Source organism: Dreissena polymorpha, chromosome 10 (genome assembly GCF_020536995.1).
Source record: "Dreissena polymorpha isolate Duluth1 chromosome 10, UMN_Dpol_1.0, whole genome shotgun sequence".
NCBI classification, from domain to species: domain Eukaryota; kingdom Metazoa; phylum Mollusca; class Bivalvia; order Myida; family Dreissenidae; genus Dreissena; species Dreissena polymorpha.
The window spans coordinates 25,543,484-25,568,513 of NC_068364.1; the positions used below are offsets into that span (position 1 = coordinate 25,543,484).

The 25,030-nt window shown below is 33.1% G+C and overlaps 2 protein-coding genes across 2 annotated transcripts in view; both read left to right on the plus strand.

Moving 5' to 3' along the window:
- Nucleotides 1-2,148, plus strand: part of LOC127847700 (fibropellin-1-like) — a 160,040-nt gene extending 157,892 nt beyond the window's left edge. The window contains exons 32-33 of the mRNA XM_052379778.1: nucleotides 324-378; nucleotides 1,099-2,148. Of these exons, the coding sequence (XP_052235738.1) occupies nucleotides 324-378; nucleotides 1,099-1,224 (181 nt within the window). The 3' untranslated portion in view covers nucleotides 1,225-2,148. The remainder of the gene's footprint in view (nucleotides 1-323; nucleotides 379-1,098) is intronic.
- Nucleotides 2,149-8,622: 6,474 nt separating this feature from the next.
- Nucleotides 8,623-24,692, plus strand: LOC127848994 (aspartyl/asparaginyl beta-hydroxylase-like). Its single transcript, XM_052381721.1, has 5 exons — nucleotides 8,623-8,655; nucleotides 10,086-10,172; nucleotides 12,033-12,195; nucleotides 23,631-23,853; nucleotides 24,261-24,692. Exons 1-5 carry the CDS (start codon nucleotides 8,623-8,625, stop codon nucleotides 24,409-24,411), a joined length of 657 nt encoding a protein of 218 aa, XP_052237681.1. The 3' UTR covers nucleotides 24,412-24,692.
- The last annotated feature ends 338 nt before the right edge of the window (nucleotides 24,693-25,030 follow it).

A 25,030-nucleotide genomic window follows, 5' to 3' on the forward strand; every position in this document is an offset into this window, starting at 1 on the left:
TTTTTTGTAAATTAATTGAATAATTAATTGATTGGTTATTAATTGCTAAATTAATGAATTCATAAAATATTATTGTTTATTTATTTATTTATTCATTATTTATTTATATGTATTTATTTGTTTATTCACGAATTCATTTATTTATGCATTAATTAATTAATTAATTAGTTAATTCATAAATAAATTAATTAATTCATTCATTCATTCATTTATGCATTAATTCATATATTTATGTATTAATTGATCAATGTATTTATGTATTTATTCATTTGTGTATTTATTTTTTTATCAAAAATTCTATGATTTACTTTTAACTTTTGAAGACTCCGAAGAAGAAATACTCCCATGCCAAACACCTTTACTCCCCAGATAAATGAGGTGAGTTGCAACCCATTGGTAAACACACAGTAATTCATATCATATTGCATTACAAGAACTGTACTGTTGACGATAGAAGACACATTGTAAACTTATTAACACACTAGTTATTTGGGAAAGACGAAAACAGTTATAGTAAGCTACTGTTCATTGATTATTGTCTTACTCCCTCGTTGCCTGCCGACCTTGTTGCTAGGTAAACGCTTAAATATTACATACATACATACATGTGTTTGTACAGTTCAATTTTTTTAAATCTCAGTTTGGAACGTTGAAATGATCCGATTGACAGTCTTTTGTTCAAACCACCATTTGCTACAAAAAGTGTGTTACTATACTTACCCCTTTACATAGGTGACTTTTTCTTTATAAAGTATGACGTATAAAAGTGTAAAGATATTTAAATATAAAATTGATTTGTGTTGCACGGTTGAGTACACGAAAGCCAAAGCTGTAGAAGATTTTCGCTTTAACAGTGATGTCACGTCAATGTATTATTCAATGATCATTTCCAATTGATAGTTGTTAAATGTTAAAAATATTCAAATTTATTCAAAGATTACGAATGTCATCATTATATACTATTTGATTTGATTATTATTCATACAAATTTTGTATTTAAACAAATGGTGCACACAAAAAAAGATAAAAATCCTCTATATTTATATAAACTAACATCGTTATGAACATGAGCCAGAAAATTTTTAACTTTTAATGCAGGGGAGAGAGTATCAAACACTGACAGCCCGTGGTCTCATAGAAAGCGTTTATGATCGCATAGCAGACCGTGATGTGCATTTGAGTGAGTATGAAAACTTAAAGATTGCCACAGAGACGAGTTTGTAGTCTAACGTCCCCCCAATACAGGGTGCCACTAGCAGCACGGATGACTTTACCTAAGACCAATAACTGCAAAGCTGTCGTAAGACATATCAATACCACTGACAACGAAATACTAGCCGTTACGTTAAACGAGTGTCATTTGCAAGATTACATCAGTGACAACAGAGCATTCGATGGGTATACATGCCTCGCTTAAAAAAACAAGCGATTGTTCCTTCGCACAAAACATGAAGGACATCAGATTGTTATATACACATGTATGCAACCTTGTCAAGTAGGAAGGAATAATTTATATTGTTAAAGATAAATAAAACAAAAGGTTATTTATTTGCATTCGTATTCATAAATTATATATCACAAAAGTAATACCAAATACAAATTAAGACGTGAAAACATGTTTAGATAATATGTGTTCTCTCAAACCGGTATCTGTTTATTGATGTTTGCGACCAATTGTTTGTGTGTGATTTTCCTTAATGTCCTTACATGATATTCTAACATTAAACTATTTCTCTGTCGCTTCATTTCGTTGTGTGCGTTTGGTTAATATTATGTTTATTCTTGATGTACAATAACGCTGCACAATGTGAATGTATATTTACGTATTTCGTATCGCTATGCCATGCAGCAAAATACTCCAATCTTAAACGACGAGTTCAGAGTAAAGCCGTCACATTTTGAATTGCTGAATCCCTTCTATTGAAATAATGCGATTTAAGCGCACAAGTTTGCTGAAAATGCAAAAAAATAAATTTTAACAACGTTCCTTTTTATTTTTATTAATGAAAACTTAAGTTAATTGACCGTTGGCTTAATATTCGTCGTCCGGAATGCGCTAAATGTTGGACAAAGCAGACAATATTATGGAAGTACAAATTAATTTGACCCTTGTTAATTCATTTTAAAACCATTTTAAAATAGTATATTTATTTCGATACAACAATCATTGTTAAATAACATGGATTATTATTGTTTGTTATTTCCACTTTTTAGATTTTTTTTTGAAATATTTGAGTTCCAGAATTCTCTTGCAATTTTGAGTAAATTTGTCAAAAACTATTGTGCTGTTCTCATACGTTTGAATAACCTTTTTTGCCGTTTCTTTAATTGTTTTAGCCTGCAAGTATGGTTTTATTTGAAAATGATTGATGGACGAAAGAATAACGAAACCAAATATACTATTCTTATATAAGTTTTGAGTATTATTGTATGTATCTTTATAGTAATATAAGTGTTATTATTAACGTGTCAAATTTAAGATTGTATATTTTTTTTATAGATTACACAAATTAAAGATATGAATGTGGTTGCTGCAATTCGTCAACTAGTTGTATGATCAATTGTATAATAACGTGAATACATGCCTGTGTACACATTTGGCTTAATCAATAATCAAATTCTGTCGTGTTTTAATATTACAAAATATTACTTCTTACGAAGCAAAAGTTTGATTTTGCATGATATTAAATACATAGATTGCTTTGAGAATAGTCTAATAACGCTTTGTCTTTTTGACATCATGTGAACTTGATATCATGTTTCTGCACTTCGATATTATTTAATCTAAACATCTATACAATGTAAATCGTGCAATTCTTATATATTATTTTGATGGATGGACTGTGTAATTTACGTGCTTTGTATGCACATATTTCTCTGTTACAGTTTCCTTAAAAAATATTCTATATCGTGCTATATTGTATAGCTGGTATTTCCTAAGATCTCTGAACATATGTTTCGATGGTATGTAACATTTATATAAATTAAATGTAACGATAAATTATACTGTGTTTGTTATGTATCATTTAGGCATAAATTTACTGTATATTGAGAGAATCGATTTCGATATTATTGGTTAATTAGGTAAATAGTCTATATTGAGCATATGTACGTGGATATAATTTATGAATTCAATGAATGTATATCTAGCGTTAGTACTTAGATGTGTTTTCTTTATGTAAATCAATGTACATATTTGATGGCTCAATTTTCCTGAGATGAATCAACTATTGAATACATATATTTTGATTTTGTTCAGGTTTAGTTTGTATACAGAAATAAAATTATATTGTGAACATGTATTTTGATTTTTTAGATAACATAACTGTATAACTTTCACCCATATATTGTTGGTTCTGAGATAAATGAAATTAATATAGTATTCATATATTTTACTCTATGCTTTCCTTCAATTTAATAATTGTACATTGATCACATGTATGTTATGACTGTAGATGATGCAATTGTAGATCGATTTTATTATTTCCGGTTTTAAAAGTATGGGATATTGTTCATATATACCTTGATTCGGGGAGATATATATTAATTTTATTTTGTGCGCCTGTTTTTGGATCTTATATTTTCATGCTGTAAATTAATATCAGCTGTATTGAGTAAATATATTTAGAAAATATATTATTATATATATTTGTATGATTAAGTTGATACATTCCTTAATTAAATGCATTTAATAGTGCGCATGTAAATGTATTTCGAAGCCGTTTGTTTTCCTGGTGTAACTGAGTGCCGTAATATGTGCTGATATAAGATTTTCTTTCAAATTATTTAGTTACAAATGCGGCAACATTCTCACGAACTGCCCAAAGCCCATCTGTTCGCTCGTAAATATACTCGGATATCGTCGCGGGAAAATAACATGGAATATATTGTCACACACAAAATAAAAACGAGCATTTTGTATCTAGTTAAATCTATGATAACAGACCACATATATCGCCGGAATTTTGGCTATTGCTATAAGGTATACTCGTATGTGTTAACTTTATTGTATGAAATAATTTACGAAATATTGGTTGATTTTGAGTATATATGCTGTATTACTATAACTGTGTTTTGTTTGAATATGCATGAGTGTTTTTTAGTATTTATATGCCTTAAATGTACAACATTTATACGGCTACAAAAACAATTTCGAGCCACCATGTGGGCTGGGCTGGTTTTTGGTTTGTTGGTTGTCCGAGGGGATATCATCTTTTATACATGAAGGGATTTAGATGATACTTGTACTTACTTGTACTTACTTGTACTTACTTGAACTTACTTGTACTTACTTGTACTTACTTGTACTTACTTGTACTTACTTGTACTTACTTGTACTTACTTGTACTTACTTGTACTTACTTGTACTTACTTGTACTTACTTGTACTTACTTGTACTTACTTGTACTTACTTGTACTTACTTGTACTTACTTGTACTTACTTGTGCTTACTTGTACTTACTTGTACTTTCTTGTACTTACTTGTACTTACTTGTGCTTACTTGTACTTACTTGTACTTTCTTCATTTCATGAAGCCTCACACAGTTTTAATTATTTAACTATGGGGCATCTTGACAAGTTAGTATTTGTATTTGAATAAAATTCAATTTTACGTTTTTATTGGGTTTCACTTTTAATCACGATGCTATGAGGTTAATGTTTGTTTACACTATTATCGTGTGTGACCTATTTTGGACTAAGTGTTTGGTTGAGCTATTTATGAACCGGTTTAAACACACAATTGATGCAATGGTCGGTCCACGGCGGTATATCGAGTTTACATGTTTTTCGCTTAATGTTTTATTGTATCATTTTCTTGTATAGCATAAGCAATGGTCAAATGGCTTAAATTAAAGACAAGCGGACACAAATTTCTATCATGTTCATGATTCTTGAGTTTGATTTTATCTATATATTTGATAAAGCTGATTATTCGCATTACGTCTTGATTTCTTTGAGAAACTACATAACACTGATCTCGCTTCATATTTTACAAGAGTGTTTATGCGAGACATATTTTTTCTTATGTTAGATACTATTTTAAGGTTAAATGGTATATATTCAATAAACGTTATGCAGACATTTTATAATCGCCATGGACTATCATTTGTATTCGATAAATTTCAAAATGGCGGATACTCAATAGAATTAAAATGGATTACTGTCAGCCTTCTTGGATAAAATAATGTTCTTCAACGTTTCTTCATTTAATATTCAGCTTCACACGTTTTATGTAAAAAAAACGCAAATGTAATGTCAATAATTATTTTAAATCGCCATCTTAATCTTCCAGCAGTTTCCTTAAACTTTAGCACGCTTGATGAACTCAATGCATGGAAGTATTTGAAATAAATGTTGTATTGAACAAAAAAAATGAAGACTGGTGGTCATTATGTTATATAGCCGAATTGTTGCGTTAAGGATCTGTTTTATTTTGTGAAGAGTTACATACAATTTCATACGGTTGATAAACATAATGCGTGCAAGTGTTTGACATAAAAAATTCACTAAAACAATATAAGCCAGTCTACTTCTTGCTATCTTAAAAGTTGCAATTTTATCAAGTAAACTTCGTGATCATTTTTCGACCGAGTTTGATTCTCATCAAAGTAGTTTGTTTACATGGAAACTTTATTTATGTTTTTATTTAACTGTATTAAAAAATCCGATAAAAGTAAACTTGCAAAATATGTTAACTATAGTTTTCATTGGATATGAGCAATGTTGTATGTGTAGTACACACACATATCAGTGAAATAAAACTGGAATTTCACTGTTTTAAACAGTGAAAAATAACAGTGAAAAACATCAATATTTTTCACTGTTTTACTGTGAAATGACGTCATTTTTCGACAAAATGAAGTCATAAATCAAGCGAAACTATCCAGTTAAAATAAATGTAAGTAAACATTGAATAAGCGTTAAATAAAAAGAAAACTTGTTGGATTCGATGGACTATCGATTTTAATTCACTCGTGATCCTAAAAAATACATATTTTCACTCGTTGATGCGCCACTCATGATTATATTATTTTATATGATCACTCGTGAAAAAAATGAACATTCCAACGAATCCAACACATATCCTTATTATATTTGTATGTGAAGCTACATTGTACTTAAATAGAATTTAACCATAATAACAGTCTTTTTCGCTTTGTTCATTATGTATGGTATATTTGCGCATGGCAACAACTAAATAACTTTATTCTAACATTTCATTAGTAATTTTTACTTATCATAATACAAATTGTATATCATGTCAGATATTTACGAAAGTGAAAATATTATACGAAATGGTATCATTTATCGGTTACATAGTATAGTTATGTATACAATACAATGTAGCCATGCATTGTTTTCGTCTGAACACGAATCTATCTTTTATTTTAAGATATCTTTCCGAAACTTACAGTTTGAAAACAGCGCAGTTACTCTATGTGAAAGTATATATTTGCTACATGTGTATCGCGTGCTCTTATTTATCTTGTTGCTGATTTTTTTTCCACGCCAAATGACTCTAATTCCTTACAGTTTATACCACTTACCTAACAGATTAGATATATAAAAATAAACCGTATTTCTTTATAAACTGATGCGTATATATATTGTCCATACTGTTTTGAATGATGCTTTGGTCCCTCTTGACCGTATTTAATGTATATATTGAAATAATTATGTACATGTTGTTTAAAGCGACTATGTAAACAAAATTCGTCCAGCTGTAGTAGAAACATCGTAAAACATTAAGATACAAACGCCAGTTTTCAAATGTTTATAATAATGAACATGTAGTTGAAATAACTACATGTATAACATTCTGAGAAAGAACAAACGTTTATTTGTATTTTTATATATATTTGCTGTTCATTGTTTTAGTTTTGTTTTGATGTGTTTATACATTCATTTATTAATGTTCTATTATTATTTCGACGTTTGTATATTTTTTGAATTGATGATTTCTTAAAAGTCTCACAGGTTCTTTTAAGCTCTTTTAAGTCTGATCATTCGTTTCGTGAATATAATCTGTTGTTACGAACTCTCACGGTGGATGTATGAATGAAATTATTTCCTGCATTATATTACAGGATAATAAAAAAAAGCCTCTTTCTTTGAGTTTTTGTTGGTTTCTTATAAGCCTTACCAACAACTTACTGAACATTTAAGTAGTAAGTAGTCACACGACTATTGTTTTCAGGTAATTCGTCATGTACTTTTGAAAGTCACACTCGTGTAGAATTCCTACTTTGAATGTAACATCGTTTTGAATCTTGTCAGATTGGTTCTTATTACATTTTAAATGGATATTAACTGATAAGCTGAGTAATGAACGTTGTTTTTGTGGACAAATAAATTTAATATTTCCTAAATTTGACAATTTGTATGACGGAAGCTGCACACAAAAATGACGCACTAACTCGTTTACTATAGAACATTTAGTCCTAATGAGCTGCATCTTTAAGTAAATACCATACCAGCTAGATAACAATCTAATATAACGTCTAAATGAAAGTCAGTTATAAGCAGACCCATACTGACAACACCAATCAGACTCTGTATAGCAGTAAGTTGACAATACTATAGCACATCAGCATTAAATTCATCTATATGCAGAAAAATACCAGAACACCATCAGACAAGTTACACTATGAGTACACGATATGTTACTATAAGAAGATGCCAATGTATGCTGTTTGTTTTACAAACACATATACATGTTTTATTTCAAAACTGACTTATCATTACAACTGACACAAATTTAGAATAATAAATCATTATATATTACCATAAAACAGTTAAGTATTTGAAACAAATAAAATCAAATACAATGCAGTTAAATCAGTTTCTTACCTGCAACGCCAAATAGAATAACACTATTTATTTACAAAACATACTTTTATTATCAATTTACAATATTTGATAGCAAACAATGAACAATACTAATTTGCCAAATTTAGTCAAAATAACGCAGATTTTCCCAATGCAAAGGGACCCGTCACATTCTGAAAATGGCGAAAAAAACACAACACTGCAACTTTATTTAAGCCTAATGCATTACTCAACATTGATGAAACGTGGTGAGAATGTTTTCTTAACAATATCTTGGCTGAGATGTTATCTCGGTCACATGCGCCAAAAATCTATGTCATTAGGTCAAATCATAGAAACACCTTTTTACCACTCTAGAAACCAGTTAACTAAATGTATAGCAAGGGTGTTTATATGTTTACCCTATCTGTAAGCATACGCCTAATCACATAAAAAAAATGTGATTGTGTTAAAGTGATAAGACACATTTTAGATGTAGCTATTGGTCGCAGAATGCTGCAAAATGGTCACCGCTTGAAAGCATTTTTTGTTAGATAATGTTTTATTCAGTGCTTCAGCCGCAGCACCTTGAGCCGCCCCCAGGTCCCACTTTGCCCTTTTTGGACCCAACAATGAACTATTTTTGATCTGATCACATTGTTATAGAGGAAATTATATTTGAAGTTTCAATAAATTAAATTAATTTTCACAGAGAAACAGTTAATTAATTATAGAACCTATGTATTAAGGGAAAATACATGTAACATGAAATATATTCATATTGTACACAAGCTATATTGAAAATACTCCACATGAATGCCGGTAATATAACAGATCTTGCTAAAGTACCGTTTTGACAAATTAACAACTCGCCCTTTCAAAATCCTAGCTGAAGCATAGTTTATTGCTACCCTTTTGTATTCATTTAGCTGAAATTGTTTCACAATGTCTTGTCAGTGGAATTATGCCACTATTTTTTTATAATCGTACCATAGACTGCAATTGGGCATCTTAATTCTATTATCCATTTTTAGTTATAACTATTTGTGAGTTTAAGAACTGCTTTTACTTACACTTCTGCTTTCCATTTCTTTGCAAAACTGATCTATTCCATTAAATATAGCCATCTTAAACATTTTTCTTTAAAATGAAGAAAATTTCCTCAAACTTGAAGCTTACTTTTTGATTTTTACCCTTTAGTTTTGTCAATAATTATTTCCCCAAAATGGAAGTCCAGGCCTTTTCCCCTGATCGACAGCCCTGTAACTAGTCATGATTCAAAATTGTGTTATATTCATAATACAACAGTTGAATGATCATTATTGTCTATATAAAAATGGCGACCTTAATAAGTCACCATACTTGTGTTTGCTATTTATTTTATACCTAATGATAAAATACGACATTTCTGCAGTACAATAACAGCAGTGAAAATAAACAAATTGTTCTTCTCACCGGTGAAAATAACACATTTTCCGAACTCCCTTTGCTATTTTTAAATGTTTATACATAATTATATATTTTTTTCTATGATCACGAGTGAATTAAAATCGACATTCCACCGAATCCAACACATTTTCTTTTTTATGCTTTTTCACAGTTTATTTACATTTTAAGAGTTTAACTGGAGAATGTTTCTGGTATTATGACGTCATTTCGTCACACTAATGACGTTATTTTGTGTTTTGAACTGTATTGAGGCACGCCACGGGAAAAGGGGTAACTTTTCAGCGAAAGGAAAACAGCTGTTCAATTCTTCATTGAAAAAGGTGCATAAAAGAAACAGTAAATGTGTTCATATCAGTGTGGGATCGTTTGCTATTTCACTCGTGATCATAGAAAAGTAATATTTTCACTCATGGCACATAGTTTCTATGATCACTCGTGAAATACAAAACAATCTTACACTGACATGAACAATAATCCACTATATCTAATATAGTAATATCACATCGATAAGCCAACTAGATCATAGATAGAAACATTGTTAAATAGTTAAACCTTGTTCTGAGAACACACGGTTTAATAAATGTGTGTTAAGAGTTGTCCCCGATTAGACGGTGCAGTCCGCACAGGCTAATTTGGGACGACACTGTCTACTTTAACTGGATCTTTGCTAGAAAGAGACTGAGTTTTAACGAAAAATGCAAGTAAAGCCTTAAGTGTTGTCCCAGATCAGAATGTTAGGACTGCACAAGCTAATCTGGGACGGCACGTAATTTGTATGCATATGAATTAAGCCCCCTTTTCCCATTTGTTACGCTCTATATTTCAGAGTGAACTGAAAAAGGTTTTAGATCTATTTGATGACATCCTGAAGAACAAATCACATATCCCAAGAGCTGTATGTGGTATAGGTCAGGTAAGGGACCTAATAGGGATTTTACAGATATTGTGGCATTAAGATTATGTTCACTCTTAAAAATAGCAACGATAAAAGTCAAGAAACATTGACTTTTTCCCCAAAATTACAGCTTTTTAACAAAATATCTGACCAAAATTTCCCAAAAAAGATTCAGGACTTTTCCAATAAACTTCATAATTGGTTTATTGAGTTTATTATACAGGGGTATAATTCTGTAACACTTTATAACATAAGTTTTAAAATTCACTTGAACAAACTGGAATACTGTTATTTATTATCATATTAATAAATAATTGTTTCATTATTTCCACTTACATGGCTTATTACGCTAGTTTTCCCAATAGGACCAGGCTGTACTATATGAAGTTTAACAAATCACTGGTTGGGACGTTTCTCTTACTATCCATAGTACCAAAGGCCAATTCAATACAGGAAAGAAAATACATAACCACTTGACCATTGAATGCAAACCATTGGTGTTTACTCGTTTAATACTTTTAAGGGACCTTTTCACTGATTTTGGCATGTATTGAAGTTTGTCATTAAATTTCCATATAGATAAGTGCAAACATTATTACAAGTTCCAGTAAAAAACAAGACGACAATTAAAGAAAAAAGTCACCCGCAACTGGGCTCAAACCACTGACCCCTGGAGTAAAAGTCTTAAGCTAAGACCACTCGACCATACAGTGAGTTATTTAAAATATACCTAATACATAGAATACTCATAGTGTCACAAAATATAACGACAACAACAGCACACTCCAAATATTCAATCGTTTTACGTTGCAAGGCTTTATAATTTTCAGGGTTTTAAATCGTTAAAATATTCCTATAATGGATATTTAAAGCGGGTATATACGATCTTGTCAAATATTTATTAATTAAAATAAAATCTGTAAACAACTTATTATACATATATTTCAATATAAACTAAAATAAAAGTAAAGATGAACATGTGTCGAAAAAAGCGAAATTAGCCATATATTTAATTCTGAAATCGAAAACGGTTCTACAGCCGAATTCACCAGCATGTATATAATGCATGTACGATGTGAATCTAAATTTAGTTTAACAGTTCATTTTAAATTCCTGCAGCGATATCGATTCATACGACACACGAACACTCACTAAAACGACGAATGCATCGGTTATTGTCGGAAAATATGTATGTATTATCTTCGTCACAATCGGCTCGGGGCGCTCATTTGTATTTGCTGCATTTTATGAAATTCGTCTAATATGTATCATTTTTCTTGCATATTGTGTGATATGATAACATATTTGTATCAATACATTACAATTTAACACGTATAAAAATCGTATATACCCGCTTAAAGAGCATGGTAAATGTTAATTGGTACTACTGTTTTCTCACAAATATCATAACTACAGCAAAAATTTGCAAATCGGAAACAATTTGTTTTAATTTTGGAAAAAAAAATACAAAAACTTGAAAAATTCGCTTTAAGGTCAGATTTTAAAAAGAGCATTTGATTTTAAAACAATGTATTCTAACACAATGTTGTACAAATCCTGTCAAATGTAACACCCATGGGTTTATTGAATATTACTGTTTAATTTGTTTAATATAAGTTTTGCCAAAATTCGGCCAAATTCCGCAAATTATTAATTATTCCTAAACGACTGTCTAAAATTCCTTATTGAAGGTTTACACAAAATCATTATTCGTGTAAATAAATTTCACCAGTAAGTTCATTAAAGTATCCAGCTCTAAACGTTTTACTAAATGCAATATGGAAAACATATTATAATAAATAAAGTATTTGTTAGTGCATAATTACAAAAAAATATCCCATTTTTAGTCGTAGTAACTTTCTTTTTCCCAATCCAAAGAACCCCTTTGCCATTCCCAAAACGTTGGGAAAAACACGCTCGTTCATTTTTTGCACGGTATTAGGCAAACTGGCTGAGGAGCAGAGGAGCAACAAGATGCTGGAGGAGGACATGGCGTTGTTGGACAAGGCCTTGAGGCTGGCAATGACCCCCGATCAGCTTCGTATGAGGATTGCGTAGAAACTGGGCAACCGTCAGACATTCAGTGGTTACTGTGTAGTGTAGTAATAACATTTCAGCCTCGCTTTGGGAAAATGGGGCGTCTATGGTGATCCATTAAACCTATTTTTACATCGTTGTGGGGGATATAATAAATGTGACGCGCTCTAGGAAAACAGGGCTTTATGCATATGTGTAAAGTGTGTTGCCAGATTAGACTGTGCAGTCCACATATTGAACCACGATTTTTCAAAGCAAATCTCATTTATTATTTCACCCACACAAATTGGTGACAGGTATACTGGATTCACCATCGGTGACACAAAGCTGTCAGAGAAGTTATTTAGACACTTTGCAACATGCAAGCATGCGTGCTTGATTTCACAATTTGTATTACCCAATGTTACAAATTATTAAATTTATGTCTTTTTTGTCAACTTAAAATATCTCTAACACGACTTTTACAACATGCTACATATACAAGATGCGGCTTCAGGGATATTGGTTCCTTCTGTGTTAAATATGGGAAGAAAGATGTCATCTTTACAATAAATTAATAATATTTGTTTTCGATGTGATGAAAATGATATAATCACTGGACATGTTTACAATTGATATTTTCATTTGGTTTATGTGTTCGCATATGCTTTAAAGTTTATCTATAAATTATAATGTCAAATTAAAAACCATTTCGCAGTGTCGAGTCTGTTTCAAAGTGAGAATCATATGCATGTACAATTGAAAGTCCAATTGTATCTGACGCATATATCTGTCTGTATTTCACTGCAAGTGACATGATGTTTAAATTATTTAGCCCCTTTGTGACAAAACAGTGATTGTTGCATTGGCGTAAAGTGTCGACCCAGATAAGCCTCTGCGGAGCTCTAGCAAAACAGGGTTCACTGTATATACATAAAGACAGTGTTGTCCCAGATTAGCCTGTTCAGTACGCACAGGCTTATCAAGTGCTACAATCTCCGTTTAAATGATTTTTTATGAAAACAAAGTTTCTTCTATGCTAAATTGTATTATGTGCGGACTGCACAGTCGAATCTGTTTCGACACTTCACGCACATGCATTAATCAGTAAGGGCCACTTTCACATAGCAAAGCTCAAATAATACAATTAACTCTTTCAGTGCTGGGACCGAATTTTTAAGGCCTTTACAAACAGTTTGGATCCAGATGAGACGCCGCAGAACGTGGCGTCTCATCAGGATCCAAACTGTTTGTTATTCTGATAGTATTGTTTAAAAACATCGAAAAAAAAACTAATTTTAAAAATTCAGCAGACTACATTTTAGCAGACTACAAATTTCCAAGCATGCAAAAATTTAAGCAATAACAGCAGGTTGGTCGCGTAAGGAAGTAGAAACTTGGAGGTATATGATGGAGAGTTACTAAAACATGACTGAGTTTCCACACAAACTCGGGACCAGCTACTTAAAAACAGGCCAAAACGAACTGCCTCGGAAACTATCCACAAACGTGAATTATTTTTTGTTATGTGTTGTCTCTGGTTGAAGATGTATCCGTCATTTATTGCTGATCTGTTTGCTTGGCTTTTGAATGCTGGGAAAGAAGTTAAATTTGAAATTAGCCAATTTTTATTGTTGTTGTTTTATTACCATCTGATAAGATGGTAAGTACATGGAATATAATAATGGACGCATTTTGGACGACCTATATTGACCAACAATAGTTTTTTTGGCAAAACCCCGTTGCCAGCAAATGTGGCTCAAAATAAAAGTGTTTTCTCCTGAAAGGTAACAGGGGCTGGTCGCGAAGAATCTGAAAGGACCTGTGAATAAAATCGGACTTACATACACACAAATTGTTAATATTAGCATACTTACCTACTTTCTGCTATTATCATCCTGAGCGTACTTTTATCATCATCTGTAATTTTACCATCCTTTCTGCGAGTGTATTGCAAATATCGATAAAATATGAAGCACCTTTACGCCACTGCCATATGCTATTTAACAGTTAAACTGTGATAAAAGTGTGTCCTTTTAGCGCGTGACTCTAAATCCCGTGTTCAAAACATGTTAAGATTTCGTCATTGTACATATGTGAACCTCTGTCTTCGGAAGCATTTTGCAGGTCCTGTTTTTAAGGACATTTGTGTTGTAATGGCGCAGAGCGCTTTGTCATGATTAAGGTTATGAATAAATTAACTGTTTTCAGAAATTGCTTGTTCAAATGTAAAAGCATCTTTATATTATATTGTTTTTCCAATCACAGATGCGATCATTTGACAACTTCCGGAATTGTACATGGAACACTGATTCTTGCAAACTGATCATTAATTAAATCCGATCTTGTTGCATGGTCAAAGGTGTCCTATTGTTATTGTAGTTTCATGCTTGTTTGGCGAGTGCCTTAGTAGGCGTATTTGGCTTCGATAGGAAAATGTGTTATTATGTAAGCATTGTTCTGGCATAATGTGTGTGTAACTTGTTATTTGTTTGTTTAACATGGTTAAAATAACACAAATATTTAGTTTTATTGTTTTATTTTTAAAGACTGCCCAACAATCCCACCCAATGATCCCCCCAACATAAAAATTAAAATGTGGTTATTCGTTTTTTTTTTGCATTTTTGAAAGATAATGTAAAAACATGACCCACACCACAGTATACACCCTTCTCCACCCACACCCCTCCCCTCTTTTTGGTTGAAGTATTGAGATAGGTCCCTTCACCTTTAAAAAGGAAAATATATGTTTGCATCCGCTAGGCGGTGCTCTTGTTAAACTTAAAATTAAAATCTTAATAACGAACGACGGAACAAAGCACTGTTCCTGATTGCCAAAACATCGCGTTTTAATCGTATCTTCTAGGCATCTTTCACAACGGGACGCATTATAAGATCACCCTTGGCGGGAAGCGGCGGGCGGGCAGCGTCCACAGCAGTGCCCGCTCTCTAATTCAAACTGTTTGCATCCGATCTTCACCAAACTTGGTCAGAAGTTGTATCTAGACACTATCTAGGTCAAGTTCGAATATGGCTCATGCCGAATTAAAAACTAGGTTACGGGGCCAATTTGTGCATTTCAAGGATTTTGCATGGTATCCGCTCTCTAATCGACGTAGTTTTTATCCGATCTTCACAAAATTTGGTAAGAAGTTGTGTCTAAATGATATCTATGTCAAGTTTAAATATGGGTCATGTCGGGTCAAAAACTAGGTCACGAGGTCACTTAATACATTTCAAGCATTTAGCATGGTGTCCAAAACTTTCAAACGGGCGTATCTTGTGACAGTTTGGCACTCTTGTTAAACGATACGATACTTGTTATGTTCGTCATTAGTCACTTAATGCATTTTATTTTCATATGGTATTAGGTATTTCTGGTGAACATATGACAGTTATCCTCATTTATGTCAACACAATCTTAAATTGCATGATAATATCCTATAGATAAATTGTTTCCTTTTGTTTTCGCATTACTTTTCACAACAGGCTGCAAAACGACGATGGTGTCAAAATTTTGATAAAATATAAGAAGTACCTAAAATATCTAGCTAGTTTGAAATGAGTGCTTTCCAGCTTAATTAAATTGATACTTATTGCAAACACATGAAATAGGTAAATGGTGTATTAACTGAATTCTGATTTGATAATCATGGATGTAAAATACGGAAATATCAATTAAAAGGACATTTTGTCAATTCACCAAAACGTGAAAAGGCCCCTTTATAATGATTGGCCATTTGAATGTAACGAAAGTCGGGTTGTGTATACTGTCTTAAATTGACAGTTGTCTTACGACCTTATTTCAAATTCAGAAAAAGTAGCACCAGAGAAATGAACGAAATATTTTTTTTATAATTGCAAACAATTTATCCCTTACTTTCATAGCATCGGCCCTCCTCATAGTATCGTGCCTTTCACGAAAAATCCTCAAGAAGTGCTGGAAAGTTAATGTTTTTCAATGCTAAGAAGTAATTTATTTGATGTTTATCCATGACTATTACGATCATCATTCTCATGATTTCCTGTGTTCTTTGGAAAGTAGTTTATGTTTATTATCGTGTGATGTTTTTTTCAATTACGTAACACACACGTAAAAAGTTTGTTAATGGGTTAATAGTAGCTTTATCAAGTGAGTTATATGCCGCTCATTTTTTCAATAAAATTAAAAAATATTAATAAAAAATCATCAAGAGTTTCGTTTCTCCATTAAGTTGCTATTCTTAGAACAAACACGCGCGCATAGTAACAAATGTTAAAAACCAATCAAAACAGCCGATACTATGTGCATGCCGATTTAATTGCAGTTTTCGTTGTTAAGTCCAAGAATACACATTTAACTATATATTGACCTATAAAACATGCGTGTTTTTCTAATTGTTCACTTCCAAAATTCGAATGTTTTTATTAAGAGGGCCGATACTACGGATAGACATGCTACTGCTGTACAGCAGAACACTCTTCCATGTACACAATACATGTTCTCGGTTGAGAAATCCCCATTCGTTTGAACATTTGTTCGTACGACACATAGACAATTTTGGTTCTACAACATATACGAGTAAACGTGTCGGTATCGGCGTTATCTTGCATTTTATAAATTTCGCTGAAAAGAAAAAATAATATTAGATTAATGATTCTATATTAAAATTGATACATAATGTTATTTGACATTTTATAGTCATATTCATATGTTCGTTTAAGATTGCGAGACTAAAGTGTTGACCTTGGCATCGTAGATGCTCGCTATAAGTGTGACTGTTAATAGCATGTCAACAATTAAACACGTTCTATTAACACCCTTGGTTGAAAACTGCGAGATAAAACCCCATAAAGACGCTTTCCATCTCCACACACCCTCCCGTATGTCAATTATCATCTCTTCAATTGTAAACCGAACATGCGTTTTTGCATTTATCCATCACAGTTTCTTTGCAAACAAATCGAATATCAGAATTTCATATTCGAATATACTACACATTTTCGGATATTCAAAAATGTGTTCCCATCCTTAGTGTTCATTTCCTTTCACAACTGGGTGGATGTCCTCATACTTTAAAGTTTGTTTATCTGTATATGTAGGGTGCAGAATCAACGGAGATTTCAGTGGTTTGCACACGGGTTGGACAGAATGTAAACACACCGTTAAGAACTTTACTTGTGTAAATATCCAAGGTTATTGAAATACATTATTAACAAACATCTTTAGTGCATAAAAGACGGTTTTTCTTGCAGTTTGTGCCGATATCTTAAGGTATAAGAATAAATCGTTGAATACGTCTGAAATCGGTGACAAAATTTCACGTTGCGTGAAGCATTTTTGTGCAGTACAAAAGGACTTTTTTAACAAGAACACAGGCTTATTTAATAAAGTAATTCTGATGTATTTTACATTGTCATAAGCAGCATAAAAATCTGTCATGTATGCATTAGTTGAAATTCTTAATAAAAAATGTTTTAAAAAGTTAATTGAAAAACAAGCACCACTTACCGGTTTGTGTACCTTCGTTAACGTGTAATTGGGAATCCCACAAATTGGGAATCCCACAAAGTCACGTAATCCTGAACCGTGATATGATCGTCAAGAAAAGAGTTTTTGCTTCGAAGAGTTTTAGCAGAATTATGGTACTTAGTCTGTTTTTTCCTCTGTAGAATATTAACACCAGTGTGATGTGTTTAAAACAACTCTTTTACAAATATTAATGTCTGTGAAACTTTCACAAACGTTTTCTCAAACCTTGATTGAGCTTCATTTGTTAATTGATCGAAATAAATGAATGTTGGCTTCAATACAACTGGATCTAGTTTGTTATTGTATGTTTTTTTCTGTAAGCAAGTACCGGTATGTGTTAATGCTTTGCAGATACTGTACCAGTATCGCTCTAATTAACACTAACTTGTGGGGCATTTTTGAAGTACATGTGAAAATGGGAAATTGCTAGATTTTAACGAAGGGACTATAAATCTCCATGCTTATGACATGGATGGGATGACAGAAAGTAAAACAATGTTTACTGGCGGGAAATTCATTTTCCGGTGAGGATAACCTTTTGATTCCATTGAAAACTTTAACTCTATAACACAGATGTTAGACAAAAAGTTTGTTATGGTGGTAATACTCGGAAAGCAATGTAAAGCTTATGCTTAAATTGACTCCCGCTCTTGTTAAAGGGAACTTAATCCATGTGCAAACAGTGTCAGCCCAGATTAGGATGTGCATTTCGAGTAGGTTAATTTGGTACGACACTTTCCGCCTTTATGTAAGTTGTCTTGATAAAGAAGTTTCCTCTAGACAAAAATCCATTCTAGGCGGTAAGAGTCGTCCCTGATAAGCCCGTTCAGGCTAATCAGGGACGACACTTTTCGCACATGTATTAAGCCCCGTTTTCCCAAAGCGAGGCTTAATTATGTGTTGCAGATGTTGGAGAATAATTGGCAGATTATTCGCGATGAAGGTTTGGCTCAGCTTGATCAGAAGACAAGATCGTTTAGTCCCGAGGAAGAGAACCTACGGGAGACTGGCGACTGGAAACAATTAACTTGGTATCAGAGTGGCAAGTCATTGTTCGTATTGAAATATGGAGCGTTGTCTACAAGAAACTATTTGATACCTTCCTGTATTTGCTCTTTTTCAACATTTAACTTGAATCAATTTATTTTATATCAGAGAGGCAGGTCAATGGTCATTTAAAAATAAGTTACATTCTCTACAAGTAATTATGTGATAACTTACTGTAATTACTGGCAACTGGAAACATTTTACTTTGTTTCAGAGAGGCACGTAATTGTTCGTATATGAAATAAGAAACGTTGTGTATCAGTAACCTTTTGATAACTTTCTGTAATTGCGTTTTTAAACTGGCGATTTGAGTCCATTTACTTTATATCAAAGAGGAAAGTCATTGGTCGTATACAAATAAGAAGCGTTGTCTAGAAGTAACTATTTGATAACTTACTACACGTACACTATAGTACACGAACACCATTATACATCAATACTTTAGTAACGTTGACTTTTATATTGCGGGGGCAGTGGTCACTAAAGAGATCCTATGGGAAAGTTATCGCCTTCGAGGAAGTTAATGTGATCCTTGTACAAGGTACCAATTTGAACATTGACGTTGTAACGATACATTATTATCTTGGTTTATTTTTGAAATTAGATCAAGCATACACTTTGCTTCACTCAGGGCGCACCAACGCGTGTTAAGTGACCATTATAATTGCGTTAACAATTCATTGCAATGCCGTGGGCAATCTAATAACAAATATGCAATCAGCAATTATTTGGAACTTTAATAATAACACAATAATCAAAACAAATGGTACAACTATACAACAGGAAGGTTTTTAGTTTCTTGAAACAGCCAGTTTCGATTATCAAACTTGGGTGCAAAGCTTGTTGATACCCATATCCCTGGTACTTGTAGGTTTACTTTGTTTTCTATTTTTATTATCAAGTTTGGTAGTGTAACGCCAAATTATATGTCGCAGAATCAATTGCAACTTACTACTGCGCCAGGAATAAATGAAGGCATTTAAAGCGCTATTGACCGGAAAAGCAAAGTTACTTATAATAAATGCCACACTGGTAAAGGTATTATCATGTGAAAGCAATGAAAATGAATATATCACGTCGTACACTAATTCCGGTATTTGGCATAACAAAGTAGTCAGGATCGCCATCAGCACGGATTCCTTCATTCTTCGTGAGCACTGTTTCATCTTCTTAGTTCTTAAGCTTCTCTGTCTACTGACGCGTTTGGTTGGCCTTTGAAGTTTCCTCGAGTTACTTAATGACCGTTTCGTGAACAGCATAAGACGCGTGTTAAGCGCAATTATCATACATATCGGAATGAAATCCATTAACGTTGGAAACAGTACCCCGTATATACCTTTGTAATAATAATTAAATTTGTCAAAGGCGAATTCGTCGGTGGAGTTCATGTTCGTGTTGTACCGTCTGGGACTGTGTTCCTGATCGAAGAATCATAGTGAGTTCACCACTGCAGCCACTACAAAAATTACAACAAGAGACGTTTTGGACCTTGAAACGGTACACGCGATCCGCGACCGAAGCTGATGGCACGTAGCAATGTAGCGGAAAACGGTAAAGAGGACCGTTATCCAGATAGCGTTGGTCCGTGCGGTCTGTAACACAGGCCAGACGTACATCGTCGCGTAGGTCTAGAAGTTTGCTGAATACCATTGGCTCAAGTTTGGCAATATTATTGTTATAAGCGAAGTGACTAAGACGCAGTTTGGCAATATTATTGTTATAAGCGAAGCGACTAAGACGCAGTTTGGCAATATTATTGTTTTAAGCGAAGCGACTAAGACGCAGTTTGGCAATATTATTGTTATAAGCGAAGTGACTAAGACGCAGTTTGGCAATATTAATGTTAAAAGCGAAATGACTAAGACGCAGTTTGGCAATATTATTGTTATAAGCGAAGCGACTAAGACGCATATGTCACATGCTGCTAAGGAAGTAGTGAACACGGACGTTGGAGTGGTGGTCTGTTTCTTCGACATTGTCAGTAACACCAAGCTGTTCATGCAGATGCCAAAAAGGATGACACAAAGGTCTAGAACACGGCTGATATAGTGGTCAAGTTCCAACTTAACGAGTGAAGAATTCATCGCATTAAGTGACAGTATGATACGTTTATATTGAAATAAAACTAATCAAAATACGAAACTGCTTTTACAAAAAAACAATCCGCCTACTTGATGCTACTTCCAACGTAGAGATGGAACTATAACTGCTTTTAAAACTTTGCCTTATTGAGTCGAATGGTATGAACACATCGCACATTATAACCCGATTGTTCATTAGCTGCAATACGTTGTTAGAAGTCTGTAAAAATCTCCTTCGGTTTCACGATCTTCAAAATGCGCGGTCCAACACCAGTTCGTTAATATTCAGCTCCTCGATTGAATGTGTATGCCCACACCCAATTATCGTTTGAATCATTATATACCAATGTATTTTTTATTTTCATACACGCGTTATTCTTATATATTGGGAACACATTAAACACAAAGTGTCCGCTGGTCTTTTTGTTTCCTTGAAAATGATCCGTTGCGTACGTTGTTATTATTAAACATTGCGTTTCATTTCTAAGACTTCAAGATTTCATAAGAATCGCGTGTGTAAATAGGAAAGTTTTTCTCATGGTTTGTACTAAACGCGAGCTGACTGACAATTATCAAGTTTTAGAATTCCACGCGGTTTGTCAAACATGCTAATATATTTTCTATCAAGTTTCCGGAATGATTTTTCCGGAAGCGTTCTCATACAATTATCTACTTTACAACATTCAAACTTGTAGGAATTGCTCATTATAGTTTGAAATTGTGCAAGTGTCATATTTAGCTCGACTATATATATATATTTATATATATATATTTGCAAACTTCTTTACCAACATGATCCCAACCTATAAACAAGAGCAGACAACTGTATCAAGTATTTTGTAAAGATTATGGCCCTTTTTCCACTTAGAATATGCACTTTATTGATAAATCTATGTTAAAGTTTGCGTACCACCTCAAATATTTTCTATGTACCTTGTCATATTGCTTTTATATTTTGCAAAATTCTTTACCAACACGATTCCAATCTAAAAACAAGAGCAGACAACTTTATCAAGCATTTTGTAAGATTATGGCCCTTTTTTCACTTAAAATATGCATATTATTAATAAATCTATGTGAAAGTTTGCCTACATTTCAAATATTTTCTATGTACCTTGAGATCTTGCTTTTATATTTGGCATACTTCTTTACCAACATGACCCCTATCTATAAACAATAGCAGACAACTGTATCAAGCATTTTGTAAGAATTATGGCCTTGTTTTCACTTAGAAAATTGAAAATTTGGTTAAATGGTGTGTTTAGCTCCACTTTATTCCTAAAGTATAAAAGCCATTGCTTTCATACTTGCAACACTTACTAACTATAATACGGGGACTGTGCAGGTACAGTTATGTAACACTGACTGGCATTTTACAGAATTATGGCCCCTTTTATACTTAGATAATTGAACATTTGGCTAATTTGTGTGTGTTTTTGCATTTTACTCCTAACATATCATAGCTATAATCGCTTTCAGAGTTGGAACACTCGCTTACTATCATAAGAAGACTGTACAGGAAAAGTTGCATAACTCTTGTTCGCATTTTAACGGAATTATGGCCCTTTTTTAGTTTGGATATTTTATTAAATTTTGTATTTAGATCCACTTTACTTCTACAGTATCAAGGCTATTGCTTTCAAACTTCAAATACTTTTTTATTATCATGAGGGTACTGTACCTGGCATTGAATTTTACATTGACCTTTGAATGACCTTGACTCTCAAGGTCAAATTAATAAATTTTGCTTAAATTGCCATTACTTCTTTATTAATGATCAGATTTGATTCATACTTCGACAAAACAACACTTACCTGACATACCACAATGGACTCCACCAAAACCATCCCCCATTTCTCGCCAAAATCCCCCCAATCCCCCAAAAAATGTTGTTTTCCTTTTTTTTCTTATTTTTGAAAGATAATGTAATAAATGACCACCCCTCCACATTATATCCCCCCTCTCCACCCCCACCCCACCCCCACCCAAAAAGATTTTTTTTGAAACATTGTAAAAAAACAGAAAATATTTATTTATATCATTTTTACAGGATCATTCCACCCAAGCTATTGCTATCAAGCTTTAAATAAAATCTTATTACTTTGTTTTATGTCCTAACAAATGTTCATTAGATTGTGGAAAATATACCTGAACTCAGAATCGTCTATAAAGTACAACTTCTTTGAAATATCAGCGACCAATATGTTTCAATTATGGTCCTACTCCACTTGGAATATGACTATATTACCTTGACCTAATTGAATATGAACAATTTCCCCATGATGGCTTACGTTATAATGTCAAGCACTCAAAGAGTCGTGCGTGCTGTCCTCTGACAGCTCTTGTTTATCCTACGTTTAAAATCCCAAAAGTTGTTCCACTTTTTTTAACTTAGAAATTTTGAAAACTACTTGAAACTCTTGTAATGTATTATTATTATTTCTATTATCATCATTAAACTTATGCCCAGAACTTTCAATGGGCAGCATCTCTAGAATGTGCAATATTTGATTACCGTTTTCACAAAACATTAAATAGCAACACGGTAGTTGTTAACTGCACATTTTGGTAGATCTATTAAAAATCATCCACTGTGAATCATATTGTTATACTGTTGCCTTGAAATGGAATTATATTTTCAGTAATACTATGATTCCGAATATTACACTTATATCTAAGATGTTAAGAACATTATCCGTTAGTAAATTCTATCAATCACAATCCCTTGACATGCTATCTCATAGCAACATGTGCCATGTTTATATGGCTATGTACTGATTGTATTCGCCATTCAAAATTTTATATTTTCGTGTTGATAAGGACGTAAAAACGAAAACCACTGCAGAAAGGTGCCCAGAACCTGTGCCCTACTTGACCAGATTCCAGAAGCCAATGGCTGCCGGCGAGGGCAAATCAAGTACTCCGTCATGCATCCAGGGGTGCACGTGTGGCCTCATACTGGGCCCACAAACTGTAGAATTAGGGCCCACCTGGGGCTTAAGGTGCCGCAAGGGCCGAGGATACGAGTGGGCAACGAGACCAGGTAATTTCAGCATGTTCTTCATTCTTTAGTAAGTACCATTAAAAGGCACTTTCCCAATTGAGGAAAAAAACACAATTCCCAATATTCGCCTGCAAAACTCCCTAAAGGAAAAAAGTTGCCTCAATTTCGTTCCAAACTCGCATTATCTGCTAGCAAACAATTAAAATGAGCACAGAGATTGAACATTTAAAGAAAAAAGGCATGTAAAAGCATATTTACCATGTCGAATACATATATTTGTCTTAGATGAAAACCTGAACCACTCGCAGAATTTGGTGATTTAAGTTTAGGTTTTCTATGCCTCGCTAAATAACTTTTATTTATATTCAATACCAAGGTATTATTTTATATAAAGATCTATAAATAATAAAAATGGACGAAATTTGTTGATATTGACCGAATTGCAGGACGTGGAAAGAAGGCAAGTTTATCATATTTGACGACTCTTTCGAGCACGAGGTCTGGCACGACGGCATCGACTTCCGGTTGGTCCTTATCGTCGACTTCTGGCACCCGGAAATTCCGGAACATGAACGCCGCTCTTTGTCGCCGATTTAAATTGCTGCGGTGATTCAAAAAAAATTATTAACGTCATATTTTACTTATTCATAAAGTCCAGTCATACAATAACAATATGTGTGTCTGTATAGAAATGACTTTCTCTTACATGGGCAAATTCATAGAAAGGCAAAATGACCAATTTCAAAACGCATGTAATAGATTCCTTAACGAATGATTGATAAATATTTAAGACATAAGGGCAGTCATTTATTTAAATGTCACACATTGTTTAGCAAGTGTAATGGTCTTCAACGTTATTTACATGCCAAATAGCATAACACTTAAACAATTATTTTTTATCTTTTTTAGATGTTTATTTTACAATTTCGCGTGTTAAACCTGTCTGCCTAACTCAGAGGTCAATGTCACACTTAATAGAGGTCAAATGTTAAAGTTGGCCTGAACACAGCTTGTCCGGGCTGTAAAATTGTCATTCATTTTACAATTTTAAGATAATTTTTCACAAATAATTAAGCTAACTTTCCATAAATAAGCATCAAACTCAGGGGTAAGACGTAAAGTTTAGCGTTAACATATTGTTTGTTTTTTACATAAGTGGAATTTTGTGACAAGTTGAACAAATAGGCATTAGTGCCGCATGGTTACATTTGCTGTT

What these genes read in the sequence shown, in the direction of transcription:
- LOC127848994 (XM_052381721.1), top strand. Translation starts at nt 8,623, where the DNA reads ATGAATGCCGGTAATATAACAGATCTTGCTAAA. An exon ending in ATATAACAGATCTTGCTAAA is followed by an intron (nt 8,656 to 10,085) that starts GTACCGTTTTGA and finishes TCTATATTTCAG; the next exon opens with AGTGAACTGAAAAAGGTTTT. An exon ending in CGAGTGGGCAACGAGACCAG is followed by an intron (nt 23,854 to 24,260) that starts GTAATTTCAGCA and finishes ACCGAATTGCAG; the next exon opens with GACGTGGAAAGAAGGCAAGT.